Source organism: Podarcis vaucheri (assembly GCF_965113315.1).
Source record: "Podarcis vaucheri genome assembly, chromosome: 7".
NCBI lineage: Eukaryota > Metazoa > Chordata > Lepidosauria > Squamata > Lacertidae > Podarcis > Podarcis vaucheri.
The window spans coordinates 22,369,069-22,395,270 of NC_138765.1; the positions used below are offsets into that span (position 1 = coordinate 22,369,069).

The window sequence follows — 26,202 nt, forward strand, 5'->3', positions numbered from 1 at the left end:
TTTGATCCTCCTAGTTTCTGATTTCCCCAGTCATTCTTGCCATCTCTGCACAAACCTTTCATTTAGTCTGCCAGTTCACTCTGGCAGGGACCTTGTCGTCTTTCCAACTTTGGGCAAGCAGCAACACCTGTTGGATATCTACCGCGCGGTTGCAAAAACAAAACAAAACCAAAACCAATAGGAGGAAGGAAGCGCGGAAGGCGAGCCAGCCATAGAGAACCGCCGCCGCAGCACCAGGGAAGTCAAGCCGGCCATAGAACAGCTTCTCCCGTCCGGCGGCTGCGCTCCACGTCGAGCAGCTCTCCAGCAGAGATTAAGATGGCAACCTGGGGCGGGCGGGCGCGCGGGGCTCGCCGCGAGGAGGCGGGCTGGGGCAGCCGCGCCCCTCCCCTGGGGCGGCCGGGACTGCGCTCTGGCCGCGGGGCGCTCTCGGGGCGGGGCACGCGCAGCGTCGGGCCGAGCCCAGCCTGGAGCGAGTGAGTCAGGTAGGAGGCTAGCGGGCTGTGAACGCCCCTTCTTGCTCCGCTCCTCCCCTCTCGGTGGAAAAGAGAGAGAGAGAGAGAGAGAGAGAGAGAGAGAGAGAGAGAGACTGAGCCACCTCTCCGCCGCCTCTCTTTTCCCGCACAGAAAATGTCCGGGCTGCAGATCAACTTGGGACCCGTGAAGGAGCCGCTGGGCTTCATCAAAGTCCTCGAGTGGGTGAGTCCTCGACGGCAGGGGATCGGAGAGCGGGGATGGGCCAGTGGCCACAGAGGGGTAACGGGTTTTTTTTTTGGGGGGGAGGGGGTTGATCACCGCGTTTCCTGGCAGGATCTACCCTACCCACCCCTAACCCCCACCCCTGGGCAGGTATTGGCTGCGAGCCCTGTTTGGCTCTCCCGCTGGAATTCCTTCCTGCCTTCCTCCCTTCATAAACACAGGCGTGGCCTCCGGCCTGTACTTTTCGAAGCTCGCTTAGATTTGCAGCGGACTCGTGTATTTCCAGCCCACCCCGCTGCAGGGATCTATTCTGGGCCGCTTCTAAACACACACACACACACACACACACACACACACCCTTGCATAGTTGGTGCAGGGCGGGGACGTCTGTTGTGTTCTATTTCCAAGCAAACCATGTGCTTCAGAGTGGGGATCTGGTCATGGGAGGGCTGGAGGGAGTTGGGAACGAGAGATCACGCAGGCAGGTTAATGGATCTGTCGCCTTCCGGCTCCCAGCCGCTTGTGCAAAACCTGGACTTGTCCTTCCGTGCGTCACGTTGGAAGGAGCAGCACGTGTCCCAAAAGTGACCTGTAGTTTTATGCCCTGCAAGGTAATGAACTTTTAGCGGGATTGCAGCGGGTGAACTTCATGGTGTGGAGGAGATCCAGTCTCTTTAGGTCAGTGGGCCGTGGAGTAGAAACTGGCCCACTCTCCTAATGCAGGCTGAGGATTATTCTTGCTCAAAGGAGTTTTTACTCTGGGGACAAAAGGGAACCCAATGACTGTACTTGAGGCCAGTCCTCTGTCAAGTCACTTCAAGGGAATTCCATGCAGGACCTTAGCATATCCTTGTTGGGAATCCTGGAGAGCCGCTGTCAATCAGAGGAGACCACCTTGAACTATCAGTTAAAAGGCAGTTTTCTATGTTCCTATAAGTAGGAAGGAACAGGTTGTGGCCTGAGATGTTTTGGCGCCTGAGGCTCCCCACGCTGGGGAGGTGCAGCATGTGGAACTCTGTAAGCAGTGTTAGAAACTAAGATATGAAAGCTAGGAGCTAAATGGCACCTTAAACCTAGGTTATGGGCGCGACAACGGAACGTCTAGGTGCGCTTTTTAAATAACGAAGAATACAAAGCTGAAAATGAATGAACTGCACCTAAAATAATTTTTCACATGGTCTAGTCCTTCCCCTGCCCACCCTGCTAATATTCTTAAGAGGGTCTCTTCTCCAGTCTTCAGTGAGTAGCTGGAAGTGGGGAGGCAGAAAAAGGTCCTCTTTTCCTTCCACTCTGCAATTTTAATATGAAAATTTAGGCGCAGTACTGCACCCAGAGCTCAGAAACGGCTCGCACTAATGAAATTCCATGTTGCGAAATGCACCTAGAACAGCGGGAGCTATGCAGAACTAGATAAATTAACAGGAAGGATTCGAAATCTGCGGGACCAGAAATTCACAGAAGACTGGTGTAAATTAACAGACTATTTGAAAAGTAATTGTGATTATCAGACTACGTTTGTAGGTTTGCAAGAAGTTTTGTGGGGAATTATTGGAACTATTGCAAAGATGGATAAAGGGGAGGATGGTTAGTTAAGATAATTAAAGGCAATATGAATTTAAGAAATGCATAAGAAGTGGTTAAAACGGTGGATCATCAGTGGTGCTGATGGAAGTCCAAAAAAAAAAAAAAGATCGTATAAGTGGTGAAGCTTTGTGGTATGTATTATAATTTATATGTTAAAATTAATAAAAAATATTGTTTTTTTAAAAAAGAACAACAGGAGCGTCAAGCACTGCTTCCCCTTACGAGCGGGGATGGGGGGCAAACTCCACAAGGGTTTCTGGAATACAGTGTTACCTTGGTTGTTGAATTTAATCTGTTCCAGGATTCTGTTTGACTCCCAAAACAGTTCGAAAACCAAGGCGTGGCTTCCGATTGGCTGCAGGAGCTTACTGTACTCAATCGGAAGTCGCATTGGACGTTCGGCTTCCAAAAAACGTTCGCAAACTGGAACACCCACTTCCGGATTTGCGGCGTTTGGGAGCTGACTTGTTCGGGAGCCAAGCCGTTCGAGAACCAAGGTTACCACTGTACCTCCCTCTCACCAAGACTGGGAGAGAAAGCATCTACACATTAAGGAAAGTGCACACGATACTGTATCTACATAGGGTTCTTGGATCACGAGAAGCACTCCACCACAGTTATTTCACCTGTATTCTGACAGGTACAGACTTGCAGAATGTAGGTGTGGAGGGCATGCTTGAATGCTTCTCCATGTGAAAACCAATTCTCATTTGTGCATAGGAAACAATCGTGTCAGTAACAAGGCTGGTCTGCAACTCGTCTTCCTGACACACCATGGTTTTTCAAGGTTGAGGTTTTATTTTGTTTTTAGACCTAAGGCAGTATGCAATCGTTCAATTTCTCCTCCTTGCATTTTGAGTGGTGCAGGCTTGCATAAATGGTGCCGCTGGCTATTTTGAGCATTTATTTTCAAAATATGAAAAGCACTCCTGGTTGGGCACATGAAAGTGTGCATAAATATCCATTAAAGTAAATTAAGAGAGAGAGAGAAAGAGAGGAACCCCCAAATCACAAAGCAGCCCCCAGACCTCTTAGCCATCTTGTAGGAAAATCTTGTAGGTCCTTGGCAAACCCAACATCTGGAATTTGCACAATGGCTCTATCCTTTGCTTTTTATTTGGAGATGCGGGAGTTGGAATAACTTTGGACACTAATGGGGAGGAGGGGGTTAAATAGTTTTTCATAGGAGTTTTTTCAGCAGGAACTCACAGGAACTCAGTTCTGGCACCTCTCAGGTGGGCGCCATTGCCATTAAAAGACAACAAGGGAGGCGTTCATGGTGAGCTCTGACACCTCTTTTCCTAGAAAAATAGTACTGATTTTTCGTGGCATTGATTACAGTGGTCCCTCAGGTTACATACGCTTCAGGTTACAGGCACTTCAGGTTACAGACTTTGCTAACCCAGAAATATTACTTTGGGTTAAGAACTTTGCTTCAAGATGAGAACGGAAATCGTGCAGCCGTGGCGCGGTGGCAGCAGGAAGCCCCATTAGCTAAAGTGGTGTTTCAGGTTAAGAACAGTTTCAAGTTAAGAACAGACCTCTGGAACAAATTAAGTTCTTAACCCGATGTACCACCACTGTATAGGCATTTCCAGGGATTCCCAAAGTTGTTAGACAGATTGTGGTCACTTTGGGGTTGCAGTACAAAGGAGGAGAGAAAGGTTATGAGTCTCTAGCTACTGTGGGCAGTTGCTTAAGCCTGGCAACAGCGGGCATTTTTATATCTGAGGTTTAAATTAGTAGGTGCTTAAACATGCATGCCTTGTTTACATGTGGTCTTAAGCCAAACCATGGCTTAAGCATGAATGAGTGAGTGGACAGGTCGAGAGGAAAAATGACAGCCACTTTGCTCCTTCCCCAGTCCATCTGAGCCTCGTGGCTCATGGTTTGTCTCACTCCAAACAAAGTACAGTGGAATCTCGTGTTATGGACGGGATTCATTCCGGAGGCCTGTTCGTAACACGGAACTGATGTAAGCTGAAGTTCTGTGCCTGCGCGTGGTGCGATTTAGCGCTTCTGCACGAGTGGTGAAACCCGGAAGTAACCCGTTCCGGTACTTCCTGGTTGCCGTGGGACGCAAGATTGAAACACACAACCTGAAGCGGACACAACATGAGGTATGGCTGTATGATCTGTAGCCAAGGTTCGTTCTTGGGTTACTGCTCATGGTTTGTCTGGGACAGACAAGTCACAAGCCAGGGTTTGGATGTAACACTATGCCAAACCATGGCTTAGCTCTGAGTAAGCGCAGCTGCAGCAGCCAACAGGATTGGAGGAGGAGAAAAGTGGTTGTGATTTTTCTCTTGGCTCGCTCATTCATTCTCAGCCATGGTTTGGGTTGAGTGTTAAAAGGATCTAGGAGTCTTGGTTGACCACAAACTTGACATGAGCCAACAGTGTGACGCGGCAGCCAAAAAAGCCAATGCAATTCTGGGCTGCATCAATAGGAGTATAGCATCTAGATCAAGGGAAGTAATAGTGCCACTGTATTCTGCTCTGGTCAGACCTCACCTGGAGTACTGTGTCCAGTTCTGGGCACCACAATTCAAGAGGGACACTGACAAACTGGAATGTGTCCAGAGGAGGGCAACCAAAATGGTCAAAGGCCTGGAAACGATGCCCTATGAGGAACGGCTAAGGGAGCTGGGCATGTTTAGCCTGGAGAAGAGGAGGTTAAGGGGTGATATGATAGCCATATTCAAATATATAAAAGGATACATAGAGGAGGGAGAAAGGTTGTTTTCTGCTGCTACAGAGAAGCGGACACGGAGCAATGGATCCAAACTACAAGAAAGAAGATTCCACCTAAACATTAGGAAGAACTTCCTGACAGTAAGAGCTGTTCGACAGTGGAATTTGCTGCCAAGGAGTGTGGTGGAGTCTCCTACTTTGGAGGTCTTTAAGCAGAGGCTTGACAACCATATGTCAGGAGTGCTCTGATGGTGTTTCCTGCTTGGCAGGGGGTTGGACTCGATGGCCCTTGTGGTCTCTTCCAACTCTATGATTCTATGTTGCCTGCAAAGTGCGGCAAACACACGAAAATGCAAACCTTAAGGGATTAGGGCTGCAGTGATATGCTCAGCCTGGGAGTGAACTCAAGTGAACTCAATGGGATATTCTTCTAAGTAAATATGTATAGGATTGTGTTGTAAGACGTGTAGTTAAGCTTACAAAATTCATAAATATTCTCCTACCTTCACTTATTATTTGATCTAGTAAAGCCACTTTAAAAAAATAAATAAATCACATTATCTCTTTAAATTTTACTTGGATGCAGCATCCAGTCTATACCCCATTCATTTCTAATATTTTTTTTTGTTTTTTTAATGATATTTATTAAAAGTTTAACAATTACAGAAAAAGAAAAAAAAGGAAGACAGTAAAAAGTTACAATACAATACATCAAAAGAAAATGAAAACCAGAGTAAGAAAGGGGGGAAAAGGAAAAACCAGTACATCGAAACAAAAAAGCAAAAACGTTTAAAAACAAAAACATTTAAGAACACAGCCAATATTCCATATCTTTACTTTTCATTTACTTGTTTCCTCTACCTCCTCACACCTCCCTTTTTGTATTCTAGTTGAGTTAACTATTTCAGCAAATTCTTTCCATCTTTCTCAATTTATTTTCTATAATTTATCTTAACAGTCTATCCTTCAATTTTTCCATTTTTGCCCATTATCAATCAACTTTTACTTAATTCTTTATTACATTTCTGCTAAAACCATATAACTTCATTCCAACCATTTCTAATATATTGAGTCATGGTTCCTAATATGAGTGTACATTACTGATGTGCTCTGCAATAGTGTAAGCTTAACTCTCAAATGTATGTTTATGTATCAGTTCATTAAAATTGATTTAAAAAATACTTTGCAAAAAATAATAATGACCCAGGGAAAAAATATTAAAAAGGGAAGAAAGTTTGAGTTTCAAATAGGGCTATAATGAGAGTATGAAGTATAGTATACCTTTGCTAGAAAGTACTTTCAGTTTCAGTCTCTTGTGAGATGAGGTTGAATTTTTCATGTCCTATGGAAACGCACAAGAGTGTTTGCATAGTGAGGTGCTGGGGGAGGCAGATCTGGATCTACGCATAGAGCTGAGTGATTTTGCAATAGTTTAGTCTAGATTGCTGACTCCCAGTTGTTTAAGGACAGCAACACGGAAGATTTTCCCTCTTACCAGTTAGCGGCCTGTTAGAAACTCTGATCTTTTTATAGATAGGGATGGCAGATAAATTTGATTCAGTTTGCATTTAAAGGCAAACATACCTAAATCACACCTTTATGAAACAGTACGAGAACTGAAATTTTCCAAGCGTTGCAGTGCAGTTCTCTAGCCAAATAATGTGTTCAAAAATGTACAAACTGGGATAAAGTGTACATGGAAATGCATATATTAGAAAATTTAACATGCAAAAACGCATCACATTAGTGGAAATTCCTTTGCGAAAATGCACATGTTAAGCATAATTTCATACAAATGCGTGTATATTAGGAGAAATTTACACTAAAAATGCTGCTGCATTTTCATGACTTTTTTTTTCTAAAAAAGCACAAGCTGGAAATGCGAAGAGTTGAAGACTGGGGGGAAAAAGAAACTGGGAGAACCTGAAATTGACAGATTCATCCATCCCTAGTTGCAAATTGGATATAGATTTGTCCTTGCACATTCAAGCTTGCATATCATATGCAAGCAGGCAGTTGGCTTTGCCCTGAGCCACCGTTTTGCTTCTTCCTCCATCCACCCTTGGTAGTATTTTGCACCTGACTCCAGCTGGCAGACCTGAGGGATCTAGGACAAAAACAACATAACTCCCGTGAGCCTAAAGCCCGCCCACCCATCTTGTGGATAATTGGAGCTGAGGTCAGATGCTGGGAAGTGAAGTGCATTATATGCTGCAATCCAGTTGCTTTTAATTTGGTTTGACCGCGGACACCTTACTCCTCTTGTGAGCCCTTAACAGAGGGTTGCGAGGCAGGGGACGGGGAAAAGCCAGAGGGTGTTTGAAACTCTTTACGGGTATGCATTGTGCAGCCGGTTGATGAAGTCTGGACATTTATTTCTGGCACAGATGTGGCCCAATGGCCTATCAGCTGTGACAGCCTGTCTGGAGTAGGCAAGGATGCCCTCCCAGTCCAGAAGGCAGGGCCACCCCTAGCGTTAGGTAGAGTGAGGCAGTTGCCTCAGGCAACAGATGTGGAGAGCACTGGCAGGTTTTTGAGACGGCTGCATCCCCTCCAAAAGTCCTGATTTTCCAGGAACAGTCCTGGAATTACGAAAGCCATTCCCAGGTTCTGATTTATTCTGGAATGTCCCTATTTCCCCTGCCAGTGCTGCCACTGCCGAGGTGAGGGAGGAGGATGAGGCGGCGTTTGTCCTGAGTGACGGTGGCCGCGAGGGAGCATCCTGTGGCCTCTCCATGGCTGCTGCTGCTGCTGCCCTCCTTCCTTGGGCAGTTCGTAGCAGTTGTTGGAGAGCGGGCCAGGAGGGGGTCAAGGAGGGTTGGGAGGGGAGTAAGAAATGACCCTATTTTCATCTGAGGAATGTTGGAGGGCATGCATTTGTGCATTCCACATGGCCTGCCCTAGACCTCCTAATCTAGCCTGTCTCCTTGCAAGTGCTGAACTAAGATTCAGCTGCCAGCCCAGTCTGCTTCTGTTCATGAAATGAAGGGAGCGTGCCATCTTAGCCTTTGCCACAGACAGCAAATTGTCTTGCGCCAGCTCTGGTGCAAAAATATCCCAAGTACCCTGAGAGATCAAGAGAGCTAGTAGCGATCAGAAAGGGGGAGGCAACGACATTTTTCAAGTTGCAACATGTTTGTTTTAATAGTACAAATTCTTCGATACATGCTTAGGTAGGCAGAACAAAATGTTGAATTAATGGGTTTTCCCTCCTTCCTTTTTGATGAAAGTCACCCCCTCACAGCCTGTTTTCCCTCTCTGGTTGCTGGAGCAATTCCGGCGGCAGGTTTATTCCAAAATCCTCGTCTTTCCTTTTCAAAGACTTATGGGGTATGCTGGAACATTAGAGCGTGCAAGATGTTTTAAGTGCCTGGAAATGTAACATACAAACAAATTAATTCTTCCAGATGTGCAGATGGAGGCGTTCGAGGTCAACATCTGGTAAAACCGGCAAGAACTTTATTCAGAAGAGGACAGTATAAATAGAAAGGAATAAGACTGTTACTAGGTTAGAGGACTATCGGGGTGTTTCTGGTTGAATCATTGGCATGCATGGAAGGGCCAACACTCCCTCAGTTTAAATTACGAGTTCCCAAGCTCCTCTGGCCCCACAGTGACCGTTTGAAAATTGCTGCGGGCCTTGGTTGAACAGCTTAATAATGTTCCTGCCTATTATAACAATTGTAAAGGGCTGTGCCTAGATGCTGAATGACTTTTTAATTGTATTTTTATTGTTTCTCTTGTTTCTCATGTGGTATTACAATTTGAATTCCATAGAATTAATTGTATAAAACATTCCTCTTCGACCAGGCCTTTGGCTGAGTAATATTCTGATTAATATTCTACAGCCTTTTAAATGTGCCTAGGAAGGGTGTGTGTGTTATTGTTTTGCTGTTTTGTTTTAGCTTTTGTGTGTGTTGAAAGAAACGGAATGGTTGCGTCTAAGCAGCTTGTCTTTTTTAAAAAAGCCGGACGTGTACTTTGTACGTTTGGTGGTGTAACTTCGCAAGCAATTTTAACAGCTGGAAAATGGACTCTTAACACGTCTCCTGAGAGTCTCCTCTTGATCGTTCTGAAGATGCCACACCCAGGAAAGTAAAGAGAATCAGGGCATCTCATCTCCCAACTTTCATTTGCTGTTTGTGTGGTCTGAACTTCAGGACAGAAGGTAGCATGGATACCTGCATGTTCTCCCTCTCCAAGGAATTACGCTGCTGGGGAATTAAAAGTCTCATTTCTGCAGCACAGTAGCATTTCGTGCTCAACTTTTCTGGAAGAGCTGGAGCCAAGGGAGCTCTCTATTGCCAAAAGCATCTAAAACAGCCTTCGCCAACGGGGTGCCCTTGGGATAATTTGACATGCAATTCCCATCAGCCTCAGCTAGCACAGCCGTGTTGCCTGTGGCTGATGGAGGGAGGCAGGGCTCTTCCTTGCAACTTACTTATTGAGCGTTCTTCCGAATCTTGCTTGCACAGAGCTTACATGGCGGTTACAAAACGTCTGGTATTGACTGAGTATTTGCTCCGATTTGTTTGCCAGGCAGTGAGAATTCCTCGTATTTTGTTTGCAGGTTGTTTACATAGAGCATGGGTAGGCAAACTAAGGCCCGGGGGCCGGATCTGGCCCAATTGCCTTCTAAATCTGGCCCGCGGATGATCCGGGAATCAGCGTTTTTTTACATGAGTAGAATGTGTCCTTTTATTTAAAATGCATCTCTGGGTTATTTGTGGGGCCTCCCTGGTGTTTTTACATGAAGAGGAATTCGTTTTCCCCCAAAAAAATATAGTCGGCCCCCCACAATGTCTGAGGGACAGTGGACCGGCTCCCTGCTCAAAAAGTTTGCTGACCCCTGACATAGAGTGATCATCTAGTCCAACCTGAATTTGCAGCTGTCCTGTACGGGGATTGAACCTGTAACCTTGGCACTACGCTCTAACATGCCTCCCTATTAATCATTTATCCCACACTTCTCAGTGCATTCCACCCTTACTTTCTAAACTGGAAAAAGTACAGGTGGTTGTTGTTGTTGATTTGTTGCACAAGGCACCAGCACGTTAATCCACTTTGGAAGCCTAAAGTTTTGGTAAATGCTAGAATCTTTCCCGCAAAAAACTGACAGTCTGGGGGTGCCCATAGTCCTAAACATCTGGAGATCACCAGGTTGATGAAGGCTGCTCAAAAATAATGTAGACCTCTGAGAAATTCAGCATGTTTCCCATAGCTATAAAGGTGTAGGCAAAAAAATTTATGTTGGTGTTTTAAAAAGGGGATTCTTGACTATAGGAATCTGAAGTGCTTCCTGCCCCTGCCCCCCATTCTGACTGAGACTCCTGTTTCTCCACAAGTAGCCATTTTGAGGCTTAAGCTTCATGATGAGGTAACTATTTTGTTAGAACAGGAGGTGGCCGCGAGAGAGGAACCGGAAACTGGATATTCTCCGTTAAGAACAATTTCCTGCAGGATAGGAAATGTACCGTTTAATGCTTTGTGTTGGAAACTGTATGATCTTGGTGTTTTAATTTGTTTTACGGCGTCTTTGACCATACAGTAAGAATTGCAAGGATATGTACACACCATGCGTTCAAAACACATTGCCAAAGAATGCTGGGAACTCTAGCTTGTTAAGCGTGCTGGGAATTGTAGCTCCACGAGAGGTAAACTGCACTTTGCATAATTTTTGTGGGGCATATGCTTTAAATATATCGTGTGTACACAGCTTCGGAGACACAGTGAATAAGACGGTTGCAAGAGTTCCTTCCAGGTGTCATTGGAAAACGGTTAACAGATAGAGCAGACAGATTCCTCAAGGCTTCTCTCTCGCAAATGAAAGCTGACATTCTTGGGATTCCACGTAGAATTTCCAGCATACCAAAAAGAGGAATGGAAACAGTCCCAATTATATCAAGTGTAGGGACTGAATCAGCTTTGAGTTCTGAATGAAGGGTTTCAGGCACCAGAGTCGCACCATTGGTGGGGGTACCATTTGGTAGCAGGGACGTGGGCTCTTTGGGACCGAGGGGTCTTGTCTCCCCCGATATCTCTTGGGGTGGGGCCTGGACCCCTTCAGTGCATGGAAGTAGCCAGGATTTTTGTTAGTGGGGGGCAGGCCTTTTGTTGGGGGGGGGGGCAGAACCTCCGCTACTGTATTTTTCGCTCTATAAGACACACTTTTCCCCTCCTAAAAAGTAAGGGGAAATGTGTGTGCGTCTTATGGAGCAAATGCAGGCGGGAGGCTCTCTTCAGTGCTCCCTTTAAAGAGCCACGTGGAGCGTGTGCACGGTTCTTGGGGGAGCCTTCATTCCGCTGCCTAGAAGAGGCTGTGCATGGCTATCCCATAAGCCAGGAAAGCAAGAGAGATCGTTGCGCAGCAATCCTGCTTGCTGTCCTGGCTTATGGCTTAGCGCACGGCTCTTGCGGAAGGTGGCAGAAGGGACAGAGCATGCGGCTCTGTCCCTTTCTCCACCTCCCAGAAAAGCCCTCAAGAGCCACGCTCCCTTTAAAGTCACTGACGGGCTGCCCTTCTCCCTCCTTGGGGAAAAGCCTGCAAGCGCCGCACATGCGCTCCACGCGGCTCGTGAAAGGGAGCTCTGAGCAGAGCCTGGGATGCATACAGGCTCTGCTCAGTGCTCCCTTTAAAGAATATTTTTTCCCTTGCATTCCCCCTCTAAAAACTAGGTGCATCTTATGGTCAGGTGCGTCTTATGGAGCGAAAAATATGGCAGCTATTGCTTTTTAATGATTATGTGGGGGCAGCTGCCCCTTCTTGCCTCAGTATTGTGAGGGCAAGGAGGCTGAGCGCAGAGCCAAGTATGGCACGGCCTGAATGACTGGCTCCTCCTGAGTGTGAGGGAGGAGGAGCTGCCGGCCCTTGAAGCCTTGCTAGGCCTCCTCATGACAATGCTCAGCCGTTAAAATTCTTGAGGATTTAAACAAATTCTTAAGCTGATCGGATGGTGTGGAGGTACGCAAAAAACCCACTTAGTCCCAAGATAAAGGCACTAATAGGAATAAATGTACAAATGGGGGATAGGGTAACATTTGCAAGATCAGAACTAAATTTAACAGGTGAGGCCTACAGTAAATTGCGAAGTCTTCCTGTCCAGGATACTGTATTGCATTCTCATCCCCCCTTGTCTTCTGTCATCATCCTCGTCCAACATTAGTCTGTGTTCTGTGCCCACTGAAAATGCTCAGTCTTCACGATGTTGCTTTGGGGTTTCCTTTCCCCTGTTAGGTTTCCAACCTGCCTGGAAATATTTTTATGTCAACAAACCTTGGGTTTCTCCCATGCCTGTTGGATGTTTCTCCCTTGTGTATGTATGAATGGTACAGTCATCCCTTGGTTGTCGAACGTAATCCGTTCTGGAAGACCGTTTGACTTCGGAAATGTTGGACAATCGAGGTGTGGCTTCCAGTCGGTTGCAAGAGCTCCTTGCACTCAAGCAGAAGCCATGTCAGACTTTTGGGTTCCGAAAAACGTTCAAAAAACAGAGCATTTACTTCCGGGTTTTCAGCTTTCAGGAGCCAAAACATACGATAATGGAGGCGTTCGGGAACCAAGGTTTGACTGTACCATTTTGGCTGCAAGGATGAGCAGTGGGAGAGTTGAATTCACTATGGGTACATCAGGGCTGGGGAATCTGTGACTTTGTATGTTATGTAGTGTAGTTTCACCCTGGGCCAACAGGGGGATATTGTATATAGTTTTCACTCAGGTCTGTAGATAGTTTTCACTCAGGTCCGCGGCAGTTATTTTAGGCGGGAACTCTGGGCTGTTGTGGTTACAATGTTGACAGCCGGCTGCCTATAAATACAGGCCGGCTGAGCTGTTCGCAGTCAGTTCTGTTCCAGCTTACCTTAATAAAGAGCTACTTGAAGGAATCGCTGTGCCGGCTGCTATGTCAACCCACAACTTAATACTGGCGACGAGGGTGGGATTGATGGACATCAGAGCACAGCCAGATGCGGCCAGCCTCTGAACTGAGCTGAATCACAGAGCGAAATCACTGAGCGAAATCACTGAGCGAAATCACTGGGCAGAACCAATTCAGAGCTGACTGTTCTGGCTAGAGCACTGTGTTCCATCCATCGCCCTTCACGCCGGCATCGGAATCATGGCTTCACTTGTGCCTCTACCGCCGTTTGCGCCAGCCTCTGAATCATGGGACTCCTACCTCGCTCGGTTCGACTGCTACCTCCAAGCCAACGAGCTGACAGCAGTATCAACGGATCGGAAGCGGGGCCTATTCCTCAGCCTCTGTGGGCCTGAGGTGTTTGAGACGGCCCGAGCATTGGTTGCGCCTGAAGCAGTCCAGGCAACACCATGGGACACGATCCAAGAGAAGCTCCGCAACCACTACGCACCGAAGCCGTCCAAGATTGCTGCCCGCCATGCGTTCTACCACCGGAACCAGGCAGAGGGGGAGTCAATCAACAACTACACCACCGCCCTGCGACAGGCTGCAATGCACTGTGAGTTCCGAGACTTACACGATGCCCTGATGGATCGAATCGTCTGCGGGGTCCGGGACATCCATCTGCAACGGCGTCTCCTAGCCAAGCCAGACCTCACGCTACAGAAAGCCATTGAGGAGGCTGTGGCCTCAGAAGCTGCTGAACGCTCCGCCCAGGAGATCCGCAAGTCCAGCAGCCCGCTTCTTGATAGGGAGCCAGTTCCGGTGCATCATGAAGAGGCCAGCAGTGATGAGGCATCCTCCAGTGAAGACGATGACGTGCACCAGACAAAGCGGGAGCGCAGGAAGTTCCAACAGAAGTCCAAGGGCCAACCGGAATGTGCTGGCTGCGGAGGCAACCATTCCCGTGCCAAGTGTCGATTCAGAGACGCCATCTGTAGGAAGTGTTCCAGAAGGGGCCACATCGCTAAGGTCTGCCGATCGGCTCCGTCTGACACCCCCCCTTCATCGACTCGCAAGTTCAAGTCTTCACTCCAGTCTGCCAAGGAAAGTTGTTTTGCTCTCACCAACTGCCGCTGCCCGTCTGGAACCACGATTGGCCAAACTAACTCGCCTACGCGACGCAAGCTGAACGTCACGGTGCTCATTGAAGGAGCTCCATGTGACATGGAGATCGACACCGGGTCTGCCCTGTCCATCGTGTCATGGAGCACCATCAAAAGACTGGTACCCAGAGTGTCCAAAAGGCAACTCGACTCTCACCGCGTACACCTGAGAGACTACCAGGGAAACGACGTTCCCGTGGTAGGCGTTGGCCGGTTCCGGATCGCCTTCAAGGATTTTTCGGGCCTGCTCCGGTTGGTGGTGGTCGAAGGTCAGCGGCCAAGCCTCCTAGGGCTAGACTGGTTTGATGCCCTCGGCCTGGAAGTCACCGGCATCAACTGCATCTCTAACGCAGAGACTGAGGGTCTGGTCAAAGACTTTGCCGAGGTTTTTGACAGCACCTTGGGACAATATACAGGTACGCCCATCTCCTTTAGCCTTGATCCACAAGTCGCCCCCATCAAGCTAAAGCCACGCCGGGTTCCCTTTGCGCTCAAGGCTAAGGTGGACGAACAACTGGACAAACTGATCGCCCAAGGAGTTTTGGAGCCGGTTGACCACGCAAGGTGGGAAACCCCCATCGTCACGCCTGTCAAGCCAGATGGGTCGGTGAGAATCTGCGCTGACTACAAGTGCACGATCAACAAGGCACTTCCGCAGCACGCTTATCCGGTTCCTGTTGTCCAACACCTGCTGCATTCCCTGGGTGAGGGTAAGGTCTTCGCTAAGCTGGACCTTGCCCAAGCCTATCAACAACTGCCAGTCGACTTGGACACTACCGAGGTGCCCCCAACTGCGCTTGCGGCTCCAGAAGAGACACGTACAGATGGCGAGGCCCCACCTACACCTCCCTCGCAAACTGCCAGCGTGGAGCCGAACCAAGCCGTTTCAGAACAGACTCAGACCACTCCACTTGCGGAGGCTCCGCCCACAGCAGCGGATCCAGGGGAGTTGGTTCCAACGCCACCTAGGGTCGCACCACAGCCTCAGCGAGAACTGTGTGGCCCTCCGGACTTGGCTACCAGTCCCCGGCGGTCTGGCAGAGTTTCCAAGCGCCCAACTTATTTAAAGGACTATGTTGTTGGACAGGTATCACTGTTGGTCTAAGTATGGGAAATGTAACCGATATGCTTTTGTGCCTAATTGAACCATTACGCGTAGTGCTGTATATAAGGAAACCATTACGATTGTAACTAACGCCTTATCTCGGTGGGGAGGGGTGTTATGTAGTGTAGTTTCACCCTGGGCCAACAGGGGGATATTGTATATAGTTTTCACTCAGGTCTGTAGATAGTTTTCACTCAGGTCCGCGGCAGTTATTTTAGGCGGGAACTCTGGGCTGTTGTGGTTACAATGTTGACAGCCGGCTGCCTATAAATACAGGCCGGCTGAGCTGTTCGCAGTCAGTTCTGTTCCAGCTTACCTTAATAAAGAGCTACTTGAAGGAATCGCTGTGCCGGCTGCTATGTCAACCCACAACTTAATATTGTAGATGTTGCTTGACACCCAAGTCCCATCATCCTTGTCCATATAGGTCATGCTGACTGGGGCTAATGGGTGTTGGAGTCTAATAACATCCTGGAGGGTCACAGGTTGAACAGCCACTGGTATATGTGATGGGAGTACCAAAAATATCCTGCTTATTGGGATGCTGAACATAAAGGCAACATGTAAGCAGCAACATTTGGGGCACCAAATATGAAATAAGCAAGGCAGCACAGATCTGGCCAATTTAATTTGCTGCCTGCGTTGCTGGATCTGGGCTCTGCAAACATAGGCTATCATTTTTGTGTGTCTGCTGTTTTTGATATAGGCTAGGCTGGTGGTGGTGTTCATAAATGCCATTTCCATGCTTCTAGTAATACTACTGACATTGGGTAATAAATCTATTGCGTTGAGGAGGAAGTACATGGAGACATGGGGAAATGAATTGACTCTTTCACTGCTGCCTGCCTAAAAAGTGAGATATGGGGCAATATATCACCCCAAGGCCGGAAATGGTTGCAAGGCAGTTCCGTTGAACCTGGTCTGTTGAATCCACAGTTTCCCCAGGGCATTAAGTGCATTCTGATGACTGCCAGTTAAGATTTCAAAACAGAAACCCTCCTTTTTTGCGAAAGATTTATACAATGAATTCAGCCTTTTTCAACAAAACCCCTCCCCCAATTTGTTAAACTGGAAATAGCTTATTTTCAAACTAGCATGTGGCTGATAGCAATCAGCCAATCTAGGGCCATCACTTCCTATCCCAAGTGACACTGAATATTTATACAAATCACGATGCATGGGAAAACGTGTTTTTTGCCTTTGCTTGCTATTGTGATTTGTCACCCCATGCAGGAGGCAGGAGAGAGCTGAGCCTACAGAGTTAACAGCTGGTGATATATCAGGATGTTGAAAACCAGATATAGCCCAGCCTTAATCTCAAGGGTTTCAGGAAGGAGTCTTTGCCTCGACATGCCAGGGACTGTCCAATAAAAGTGGCATTGGACAGGTCAAGTAGAGATGGGCATTGCAGATAAGACACAACTTTATATGCAGTATTAGTCATAACTCAGAGCAGACCTATTGAAATTAATGGGCACTACGAACACAGGGACATTATTTTCATTAGGTCTGTTCTGTGACTAGAACACGGTTGAATACAAGCCGCCATCTTTAGATAAAACATCTTCAGATAAAAGCCAGATGGAATGAAGTGATCTTTCCTGAATGACAACTCAGGAGGGGTCACTTGAACCTCATGTTCCACAGTTTGGGTGCCACCACTGAGAAGGCCCTGATGACCATGCTTTCAGTGTGTATGGGATACAGAGAAGGTCCCTTCACTAGTGCTTAGGGAGTTGGTAGACTGATGCAGGAGAAGGTGGTCCATTTGGTGTGGACCCAAGCCACTTAGGGCTTAAAAGGTATTTCCTAACATTTTTAAATTGTGCCCAGAAGCTGATAGCCAGAGGAGCTACTGCAAGATCAGTGTAATATGAGTGGGTGCCCGCTTACATACTTGCTGCTGCATTCTGGGATCAATGGAAGTTCCCAAAGGAACTTCATAGTTAGTCCCATGCAGATTATGTTGCTATAAGGTAGTCTAGACCAGCCTTTCTTAACCTTGGTTCCCCAGTTGTTGTTGGACTACAACTCCCATTATCCCTGACCACTGGTCCTGCTATGTAGGGATGATGGGAATTGTAGTTCAACAACAGGTGGAGAAGACCCAAGGTTGGGAAAAGCTCGTCTTAGGCTACTGTAAGTTGTGTGTTAAATAAACTGATGGAGGACAGTTTACCTTCACCAAAGCAAGTCAGTGTGCATGCTGAGATTATGCTGAAGCACAGGAAGGCTAATCCTGTGTAACAACCTAGGACTATAAAATTTGCGGTTTATGCAACATGAGCTGGCATTTCTAGGAGGCTAATTACCGCACTTCCGTGGTACAGCTGCCCAGGGTTGCTTTCCAGGATATTCTCTGCTTGCTTCACCTAGCAGGCCACAGACTGTGGGTCAACCCAGTTGGCACAGTTCATGTGAACCTTGTGCGGCACAAAAAATATATATGTCTCTCTACAAGCAGGGTCATGGCAGGCTCAGGGCCTCTTGAATGAGAAAGGAAGCTTGATTTCTGCAAGGTTAGACCTTTCTTTCAAAGTGGTGGGTTGTAGAGGCAAAGAGAGATTCCCTGGCGGTCCCATCCTTTTTCAGTCTAGCACCACCAATTCACCAGGCCACACTCATACCATACAAGTACATCGCTTTCGCTCCCCAAAGCCTGGGAGCTGTTGTTTGTGAATGGTGAGGTGTAAACTACAATTCCCAGGATTCTTTGGGAGAAGCCATGACTGTTAAAGTGGTATCCATGTACTTTGAATGTAGGGTACAGGTATGACCCCAAACTCTTTCACTGTTAGCCATCAGATTCTCAAATCAGTGAATCTGGTGTTGCAGACCCAGAAGATTAGCCTCTTTTCTTTCTTTTTTAAACAAGCTGTCAAGACCTTTCTCTTCTCAGAAGCCCTTTTATGAGTAAGATATTGTCTTAACGCCAGCTGCTTTTCCATCGGCCCCGTTAACAATGTTTCATTGTTTCATTGCTGTTGCTTTATTGGTCCTTTCTGGACTTTATCTTTCAACCAGCAATTGAGAACACTTTATTTGCTATAAATTTGTCAAATAAAAGTGTTAAGATTCTTGAAACGGTAGAATGCGTTGTACCATTTCAGACTGCAAGTGGGGAATCATCTTTCTGAATTCTTAAAAAAATAAACTTTTTTTTTTATAAAAAAAAAAATCCCTCCCTTCAAGTTGATAGCGTGAATATTAGAGTCTGGAATGGGCTGGTGCCTTTCTTTCTAATCAGCCAAAAGAATCTATTGTAGTTTTTAAGATAAAATAAATCTGAGGAGTATTAAGAATTGTCTCCCCCTGCTTGGAGTACACAGTCTTGCCCCAAGAGTCTATCTACCTTCGTTGGGTAATCTGCGGCCCTGCAGATGTTGCTGGACTCCAACTCCCATCTGCCCCAGCTGATTTAGGATGATGTGCAACTTTAGGCGCCTTATAAATTAACAGTCACAACAATTATAATTACAGTGATAATCAGGCAGAAAGGTGGCAAAGCTTCTTGAGCCCAGTGGCATCACAGAGAAGCAGTGGATCCAAACGGAGGGGAACAAACAGGCTCCCAGAAGGTCCACAATTCAAGATCACACATTACTGCTCACCCTGTCAGAGCATAGGAACTTTTTATGATGTAAAAGGGCCCCCAGAAAGTATGCATTTCCTCCTCTATGATGTACATGTTGGGATACTGCCAGGGAGATAAAGTCCATCATGGCCCCAAACCGTCTGCCGGACGATCCATCGATCTCCCGTAGGCACGCAGTATCATCAATTTAGCGACATGAGTTTCTAGGAAATATCTTGCCATATTCCAGAGCTCATGCACACTCTTATCAGCAGATAATGCACAGCGAAAGTTGCACGCAGGAGAGCATCATTTACAAGCTTTATTTAGCATTGATCAGAACAAAGAAAGACATGACTGCCTGCGTCAGTGTCTCCGACAGAGAGAGAAAACGAAAGCAAAGACACAACAGAAACATCCTGTGAAAACAGGAAATACGCAGGCTGTGACACAAACATCCTGCTCCCTTTTAAGTTGGAACGGAAATATCCTAACAGTACATGCCTATGCGCTCGAAAACTGCACTAACGCGTACATTTGCTTTTGTCTTGGGTCTTCACAGATTTTTGCCATCTTTGCATTTGCCACCTGTGGAGGTTACAGTGGAAAAACCTCCCTTATCCTCAACTGCTACAATGGCACAAACGCTTCTCTTCAAGCCAACTTTGCGTATCCCTTCAGGTAAGAGCATCTATCCCTTTGAGGAACGCTGCCACTTGTGGCACAAAGAGAGAGGCCCTTCTAATTGTCCACGCAACAAACACGTCTCTCTCCAAAGAGCTGCCCTAGACTTGGGGAATGTCGTGTGTGTGGACAGGAATGGCTGGTTCCAGGTTTGAGGAGGCTGTGGGCAAGGTTCCTTTCGAAGCTGGGGCCTGTCGTTGAGACCTTCAGAGCTTACTTCACCGTGAGAGGCAATGCCAGCCTTGTTGCTGAGCAGAATGAGGTGGCTTGTGGGGTTTTCTGCCTCAGGCGCCAAAATAACTTGACTGGCTTTGGGCAATGGGGCAGGGAAGGTGGCACCATTTGCTGCTCTGCCTCGGGCAGCAAAATGCGTTTCGCTGACCTTGATGGGAGACCACAGTGGTTCTTACAGCAGCACAGCAACAACAGCTGGGTCTGGCTGCCATTTCAGTTTCCCACAATCCCCTGGGGTTGCATCATGGAGGGCCATCTTGGGAAAGTCAAATGGCAGTGATTATTCTGGTGTCTGATGTTGCTTGGAGCCCTGGGTCAGAAAGAAGAGGTCCCAATCCAGCAGCAAGGTGGGCCCTGAGGACGAGTAACCACCATATAACATTTTAGACCATATAACATCATTCCTGAGCACCCACATCTCTGGTTAATATGTGGTGTTAAGAGGGGTTCAGAACTTTATTGGCCTGCAGCCTTAGGTTTGTTTCTTTGAAGTGTATGCTATTGTTTTGACAGCTGTAATCCTTTTCCTCTTTACGTGTTTTAACATTATTAAATTAATTTTAAAAACCCAACATTAGCTACTACAGAGGCTCTTATACTTTTTCTTTCTTTTTTTTTGCAACTAAGGCTACAATCCTATGGCAGAGCCCTATGCTGAATTGGTGCCTCCCTCCCACCCCTGCTTACCTTAATATTAGTTTGGCCACCTACCCACCAAGTGAAGTAAGGCTCTTTGCTACCTATTCAACGTCCTCCTTCCTCTGAGAAATGCCAGGGGGATCTTCTTCAGAGTGAGAGCTTCTGGGCAAGATGGTTTTAAACTTAAAAGAGTTTTAAAAGTTACTATGGTTTTCAAAGTTGAAGGAAAGAACAATTGTCAGCTACGAAGCGCAGGCTGAAATGTTGCATGGGGATTTATTTTGCATTTCCCCCGTTTGGTTGGGAATCTTGCGAATGGAAAATTGAGCTTCAGCATTCTCTCTCTCTCTCTCTCTCTCTCTCCCCGGAACTCAAGGTTGCACCAGTCTTCGTTTGACAATCCTTCAAGCAAGCAGTGTCTCAGCATCTGGAACAGTACTTACTACCTGGTGGGAGACTTTGCCTCTCCCGCTCAATTTTTTGTCACTTTTGCAGTCTTCGTGTTCCTGTACTGCATGGCTGCTTTGGTGCTCTACGTGGGTTACTTGCACTTGTATCGGGGCACTGGTAAACTCCCCATGATTGTAAGTTGGCAACGCCTTGCTTCCCCATAATTTATAGGACTCAATAAGGATATGTGTGCTGCCTATCAGTTGGGCATTGAGTCTACTTGATTTGTGTGTTCCATGCTCCAAGAGAGAGCTGTAAATGGGCTGCTATACCTGGAACCAGTGCTTTAAAAAAAAATGTTTAGGGGTACTCTCATTTTGACTCAAGAAAATCACAATTTTATTGTTCAAATTGGGGAAAATAAATACAGTAAATGGACAAAAGTACAAAGATTCACAAAATGTTTAGGGGTATGGGTACCCCTGCGTCCCTCCAGAAAAAAAGCACTGTCTGGAACAATACAACCACCACAAAAAATAATAATAATAAAATCGGTGATTCCTATTCTTAATATCATTACATTCAGATTGTCACTTGTTTATGGACCATTTTTGTTAGTAGTAGATGGTGGTGGAACCGGCGACCCTCAAAGGTTGTTGGACTCCATCTCCCATCAGCCCAGTCAACATAGCTGGTTCTGCACAGCTTTAGAGATTGTTCTGTGTGCTTCTTGGTTACTAACCGTGGATATTTTACCAAACGAAACACTTTTAAATCCTTATTTTAAAAAGTGTTTGGAAGTGGATTGTTTTGGAAGATAGGAGTTCTCTTTAAAACCCTAGAGATCTCTCAAAAGTTAACTTCTGATTAAATGAAAGCTATTTTAATACACAACATATGGGATGCGGGTGGCGCTGCGGGTTAAACCACAGAGCCTAGGACTTGCTGATCAGAAGGTCGGCGGTTTGAATCCCTGCGACGGCGTGAGCTCTCGTTGCTCGGTCCCTGCTCCTGCCAACCTAGCAGTTTGAAAGCATGTCAAAGTGCAAGTAGATAAATAGGTACCGCTCCGGCGGGAAGGTAAACGGCGTTTCCGTGCGCTGGTCTGGTTCGCCAGAAGCAGCTTAGTCGAGCGAGATGAGCGCCGCAACCCCAGAGTCGGCCACGACTGGACCTAATGGTCAGGGGTGCCTTTACCTTTACCTTAATACACAACATATGGGCATTTTGTACTATTTAATATGCCTTTCCTGGTTGTGAAGAATCCGGGGCCCATACCTGACCTCTGGATGTATTCAAGAGGCTACCCTTGAAGCTGGTCAGGTGTGGTGCACTCCAGATGTTCTAACTATGATGCAATGATTCTTTCTTTCTATTCTCCTTGCCGCTGGGATTGCAGGAGCTCTGGTGAGTGTGGCATTCCTTTCGCATGTTGAGTTGCATTCTGAACACCAAGACAGGGCCCACTCCAGCTTACCAACCTTTTTCTTTACGGGGTTTCTTAAGCACAGAAACATTAAGGCCTATCCCTCAGTGGCAGGGCAGGTGCTCAACATGTATAAGGTCCGAGGTACAGTCTTAAGACCTCTCCAGCTAAAGGGAGCAATAGGGAAGGGCCTTAGTGCATTGGTAGAGCACCAGCTTTGCATCTCCACATAGGGCTGCAAGCAACCCACATGCTCAGCTGCTGTGTCACTGAGCAATAATAAAGGTGTATGTGTGGATCAGCCCTGGGTAGACCTTAGCAGTGACCTGGTTTGGTGACCAGTTGTGTGCATCTTCCACCGTTCCCTCCAGAACAGACAGCTAACAACTTTTGTAAAAAACAAAACAAAACCCAGAAGATTTTCTTTTGGGAATTATAGGGACAGAACTACCTAAATTGTATAGAAATTTATGTATGCTGCTGTAGCAGCAAGAATGCTACTTGCCCCAAAGTGGAAAGAAGCAGGCGTCCCAGTAAAGGAAGAATGGATACAAAAAATTATGGAATATGTAGAAATGGCAAATTTACCGGAAGAACTAAGAAATCAAGATAACAAACTTTTAATATAAAAGAATGGAAATGGTTTATTGAGTATTTACAGATAAATTGCAAACAGATAAAAATATTAGCAGGATTATTGTAATAACCTGCAGTTTCATAAGAGTATATATTTAAAGTAGATGATTAAATGATTCCAAATTAAATGAATTTGGATATGCAGAAGATATTTTTTAAAAAATTAATTTAAGGAACCACAGAAAGAGGGAGAAGGAAGTCAAACTTTGAAATCTTAAATTGACTGTAAAACTAATGAAATGTATAAACTTGAAAAGTATAAATAAAAACTTTTAAAGAAAAGAAAAGACCGCTAAGGGTGCTTGTCTTTTCTCCTGATGCAGGACTTTGTTATCACAGTAGTCGTCTCTTTCCTGTGGTTGGTGAGCACATCAGCCTGGGCTAAGGCCCTCACAGACATCAAAACATCCACCGGACACAGCATAACTGAACTTCAACCTTGCGTGAGCCAAACCAATCGATGTCAATTCAATGACATCAGAAGCTTGGGTTCCTTGAATGTCTCTGTGGTATGTATGCATTACTAGATGCTGGGGCTACAAGCAACCAGAAATAGCCACCATCCTCATGTTTTCTTTCTTTGAGAGTTGTCCCAGGAGACACAATACTGGTCTAGTTTGGGGATAGCTAACGTGGCGGCCTCCTGATGTTACTGGGCTACGGCTTCCATCACCCTTGACTGTTGGCCATGCTGGCTGGGACCACTGAACGTTGTGGTCCCACGAGCATCTTTAGGGCACCACATAAGCTGTCCCTGGTCTTGAGGAACCAGCAAGGCAATTGTGCTTCACATAATTTATTCAGAGCATGTAGAAGGACCATAGCTCAGTGGTAGAGCATCTGCTTTAGGTGCGGAAGGTCGCAGGTTCAATCCTTGGCATCTCAACCTTTTGGCTAAGACAGGAGTGTAGGCTGGCTATTCTCCGAATTCAACATTCACTAACTGGGTTTTGACCTTGACCTACCACTCGTCCATCCTGGAAGGATTTGCATGACTTATTATATTCTTCTTCCTGTTGCCCCTGCTGAAAACACTTCTGTGCACACCCAAATTTCTCAGGGGTGATATATGCTGCCGTACTTCCTGTAGATTGATTTGGAATCAAACATCCTCTAATAAAAAAATATTAATCCCAGTGCATCAGTTTGGATTCATACACAGCTCTTCAGAGCAAGATGCATTGGGACCGGTCAATTTTCATATTCTGAACTTCTGTGACTCTGTTTTTTTAGGGTTTTGAGGTCTTGGTGACAATAGCTTTGAAGTTGGAGGAGGTTCTTGTTTAATACGATACAGTAAAATGCTTTTCCTGGACACTCTGGCTCAAATGGCATAGTCTGCTCAGTCACAGAAATATTTTCCCCTGAAGGTAAAAAAGAAAAAGAAAACAGTTGCAGGAAGCTGCAGTTTCAATCGGAAGTATCTGGGTAGATTAGGTGCTCCCCCCTTGTTTCTGTAAATCGTACAGTTTTTCTTATCAAGAGTACCTTTACCTCTTCCGCTGCAGGACAAAAAGCTCAAGGGAGAATTAATTTTTTAAAATAAGAAAACTGGCCCAAAAGGAAAGAGATAATTGCGTCCTGCCCTGAGGCAAACACCCAGTCCGGATAGCTACTTCCTGCAGCTCTTTGTGGTTAAAACAACATTCCTTGGGGAAAATGTTTTCTTCTGACCTTGAGTGGTTAACAGCTAAAACAGGGACAGCTAAAATGGAGCCCTCCATAGGTTGTTGGACTACAGCTCCCATGATCCCCAGCTAGTTGTAGTTCTCATGGGAGTGATGGGGAGGAAGGGACTGGGGCAGGTCCATTCCATGATTGTTCTGGGAGTCTAACACTGCATTATTTTCTCCCCGGAATTCATGTCGGAATTGCAAATTGTGGGATGCAGCTGGTAGGATGAGGCAGGTGCACTAGTTGCCTGAAAGTTCCTTCTTAGGCCCAAACCTCCATCTCTTTTCTCCTTTTCTTGCTCCTAGGTCATTGGTTTCCTCAACCTGATCCTCTGGGCAGGGAACGCTTGGTTTGTCTACAAGGAAACCAACTTGCATAACCCTCCGGCTGCCGCTCCTCCGACCCCTGGCAACCCCCCACCTCATTCGGGGATGTAAGGAGCATGGAGAGCCATCCGCTATGGGGCGCAACCTCTTGCTGGCAGGATGGTCGTGGCAGCAGGTTGTTGTTGTTTTGTAAACCCCCCCCCCTCCTGATAATGCAATTGATGTGTGAAAAATGGATGGGTTTCTTTTGTTGTTGTTGTTCTAAAATTTCTGTCTAAGAGGAAAGAATGGAGATCTCTGCTCAGCCCCGTGTGCATCCAAACAGATCATGCTACTGTACTGAAGCTTATTCTGTGCATTGAAAATAAGGACACAAGTTTCTTGATTTAAAGCCTGGGAGAGTTTAGCTGTACAGCTTTCCAAGGGCTGCGCAGGCCAACACACGCTGTGTGCACTGAGTTGTGCTGCTCAGTGTAAGCTGCAGCCTGATCCTGTCTATGTTTACTCAGAAGGCAGTCCTGTTGAGATCAGTGGGGCTTACTTCTAGGCAAGTATGCTTAGGATTGCAGCCTTGGCCTCACCCAAGCACACACACACACACACACATATATATGCTTGGGTGAGACCAAGGCTCACATATATATATATATGTATATATGCCTTTGGCTGCCTTGCAGATAGGAATTGTACATAACACTCAAGAGATGTACATTGTTCTTAGGTTACACTGCTGTCCTTCTGTAGCAGGAAGAGTCTAGGTGACTGCCTGGGACAGTGTCTGTATGTGAAACTCCTGTCACCAAACTTTAGACCTGTAACTCTAGGAATGGAAGAAAGCAGGGCTGGGGAACCTGTGGACCTTGGATCTATTGCTTGATCACAACCCTCTTTCAACCTTAACCATTGACTATGCTGGTTGGGACTGCTGGAAGTTGGCGTTCAACAGAATCTGGAAAGCCACAGGTTTCCCACACACGTAGAGAGACAAAAAGCATTTCTCTGCACATAGTCTATATAGACCAGAATATGCAAGAGTTGTTGATAGGAGCTCTGCACAAAATAATGGCATCTGAAGCAAGCTCCAGAAACTTGAACGGAACTCTAACCTTCAAATCAATGTTGAATTTCTAGCCCTTGCAGGTAGCAAGAAAATGTGAGGCTTCATTTAAGATAACAATCAGCCTCTCTCCCTGACTCCACACCTCTTTTGCCTTAATCCAGGCTTCATCTAGTGCTTCGCAAACCAACTGAACTCGGAATTTCGAATTTCTTCTAAAAACAACCAAAGAAACCATGCTTGCTGAAAATTATTACACAGTGGCATGTAAAATCATAACAACTGCTAGTAGAGATTGCAAATTTTCATTATCTGGTTAATTCCCCTACGCCCTCAATTTAGGTTTTGTGATTACAGAGCTCAGAAGCTATCATGCGTTTAGCGTAGCATTCTGGAACTCCTGGCCAAACTCAGCTAAAAAGCTGCAAGTAGTTTGTCTTTCTGTGCCAGTAGAATTCTGC

General features: G+C 46.3%; 1 protein-coding gene across 1 annotated transcript; it reads left to right on the forward strand.

Moving 5' to 3' along the window:
• Window positions 1-477: 477 nt before the first annotated feature.
• On the forward strand, window positions 478-26,023 carry LOC309537282 (synaptophysin-like protein 1). Its single transcript, XM_082232090.1, has 5 exons — window positions 478-699; window positions 19,238-19,356; window positions 20,609-20,816; window positions 23,008-23,193; window positions 24,664-26,023. The coding sequence occupies exons 1-5, from the start codon at window positions 631-633 to the stop codon at window positions 24,793-24,795; spliced, it is 714 nt and encodes a 237-aa protein (XP_082088216.1). The 5' UTR covers window positions 478-630; the 3' UTR covers window positions 24,796-26,023.
• The last annotated feature ends 179 nt before the right edge of the window (window positions 26,024-26,202 follow it).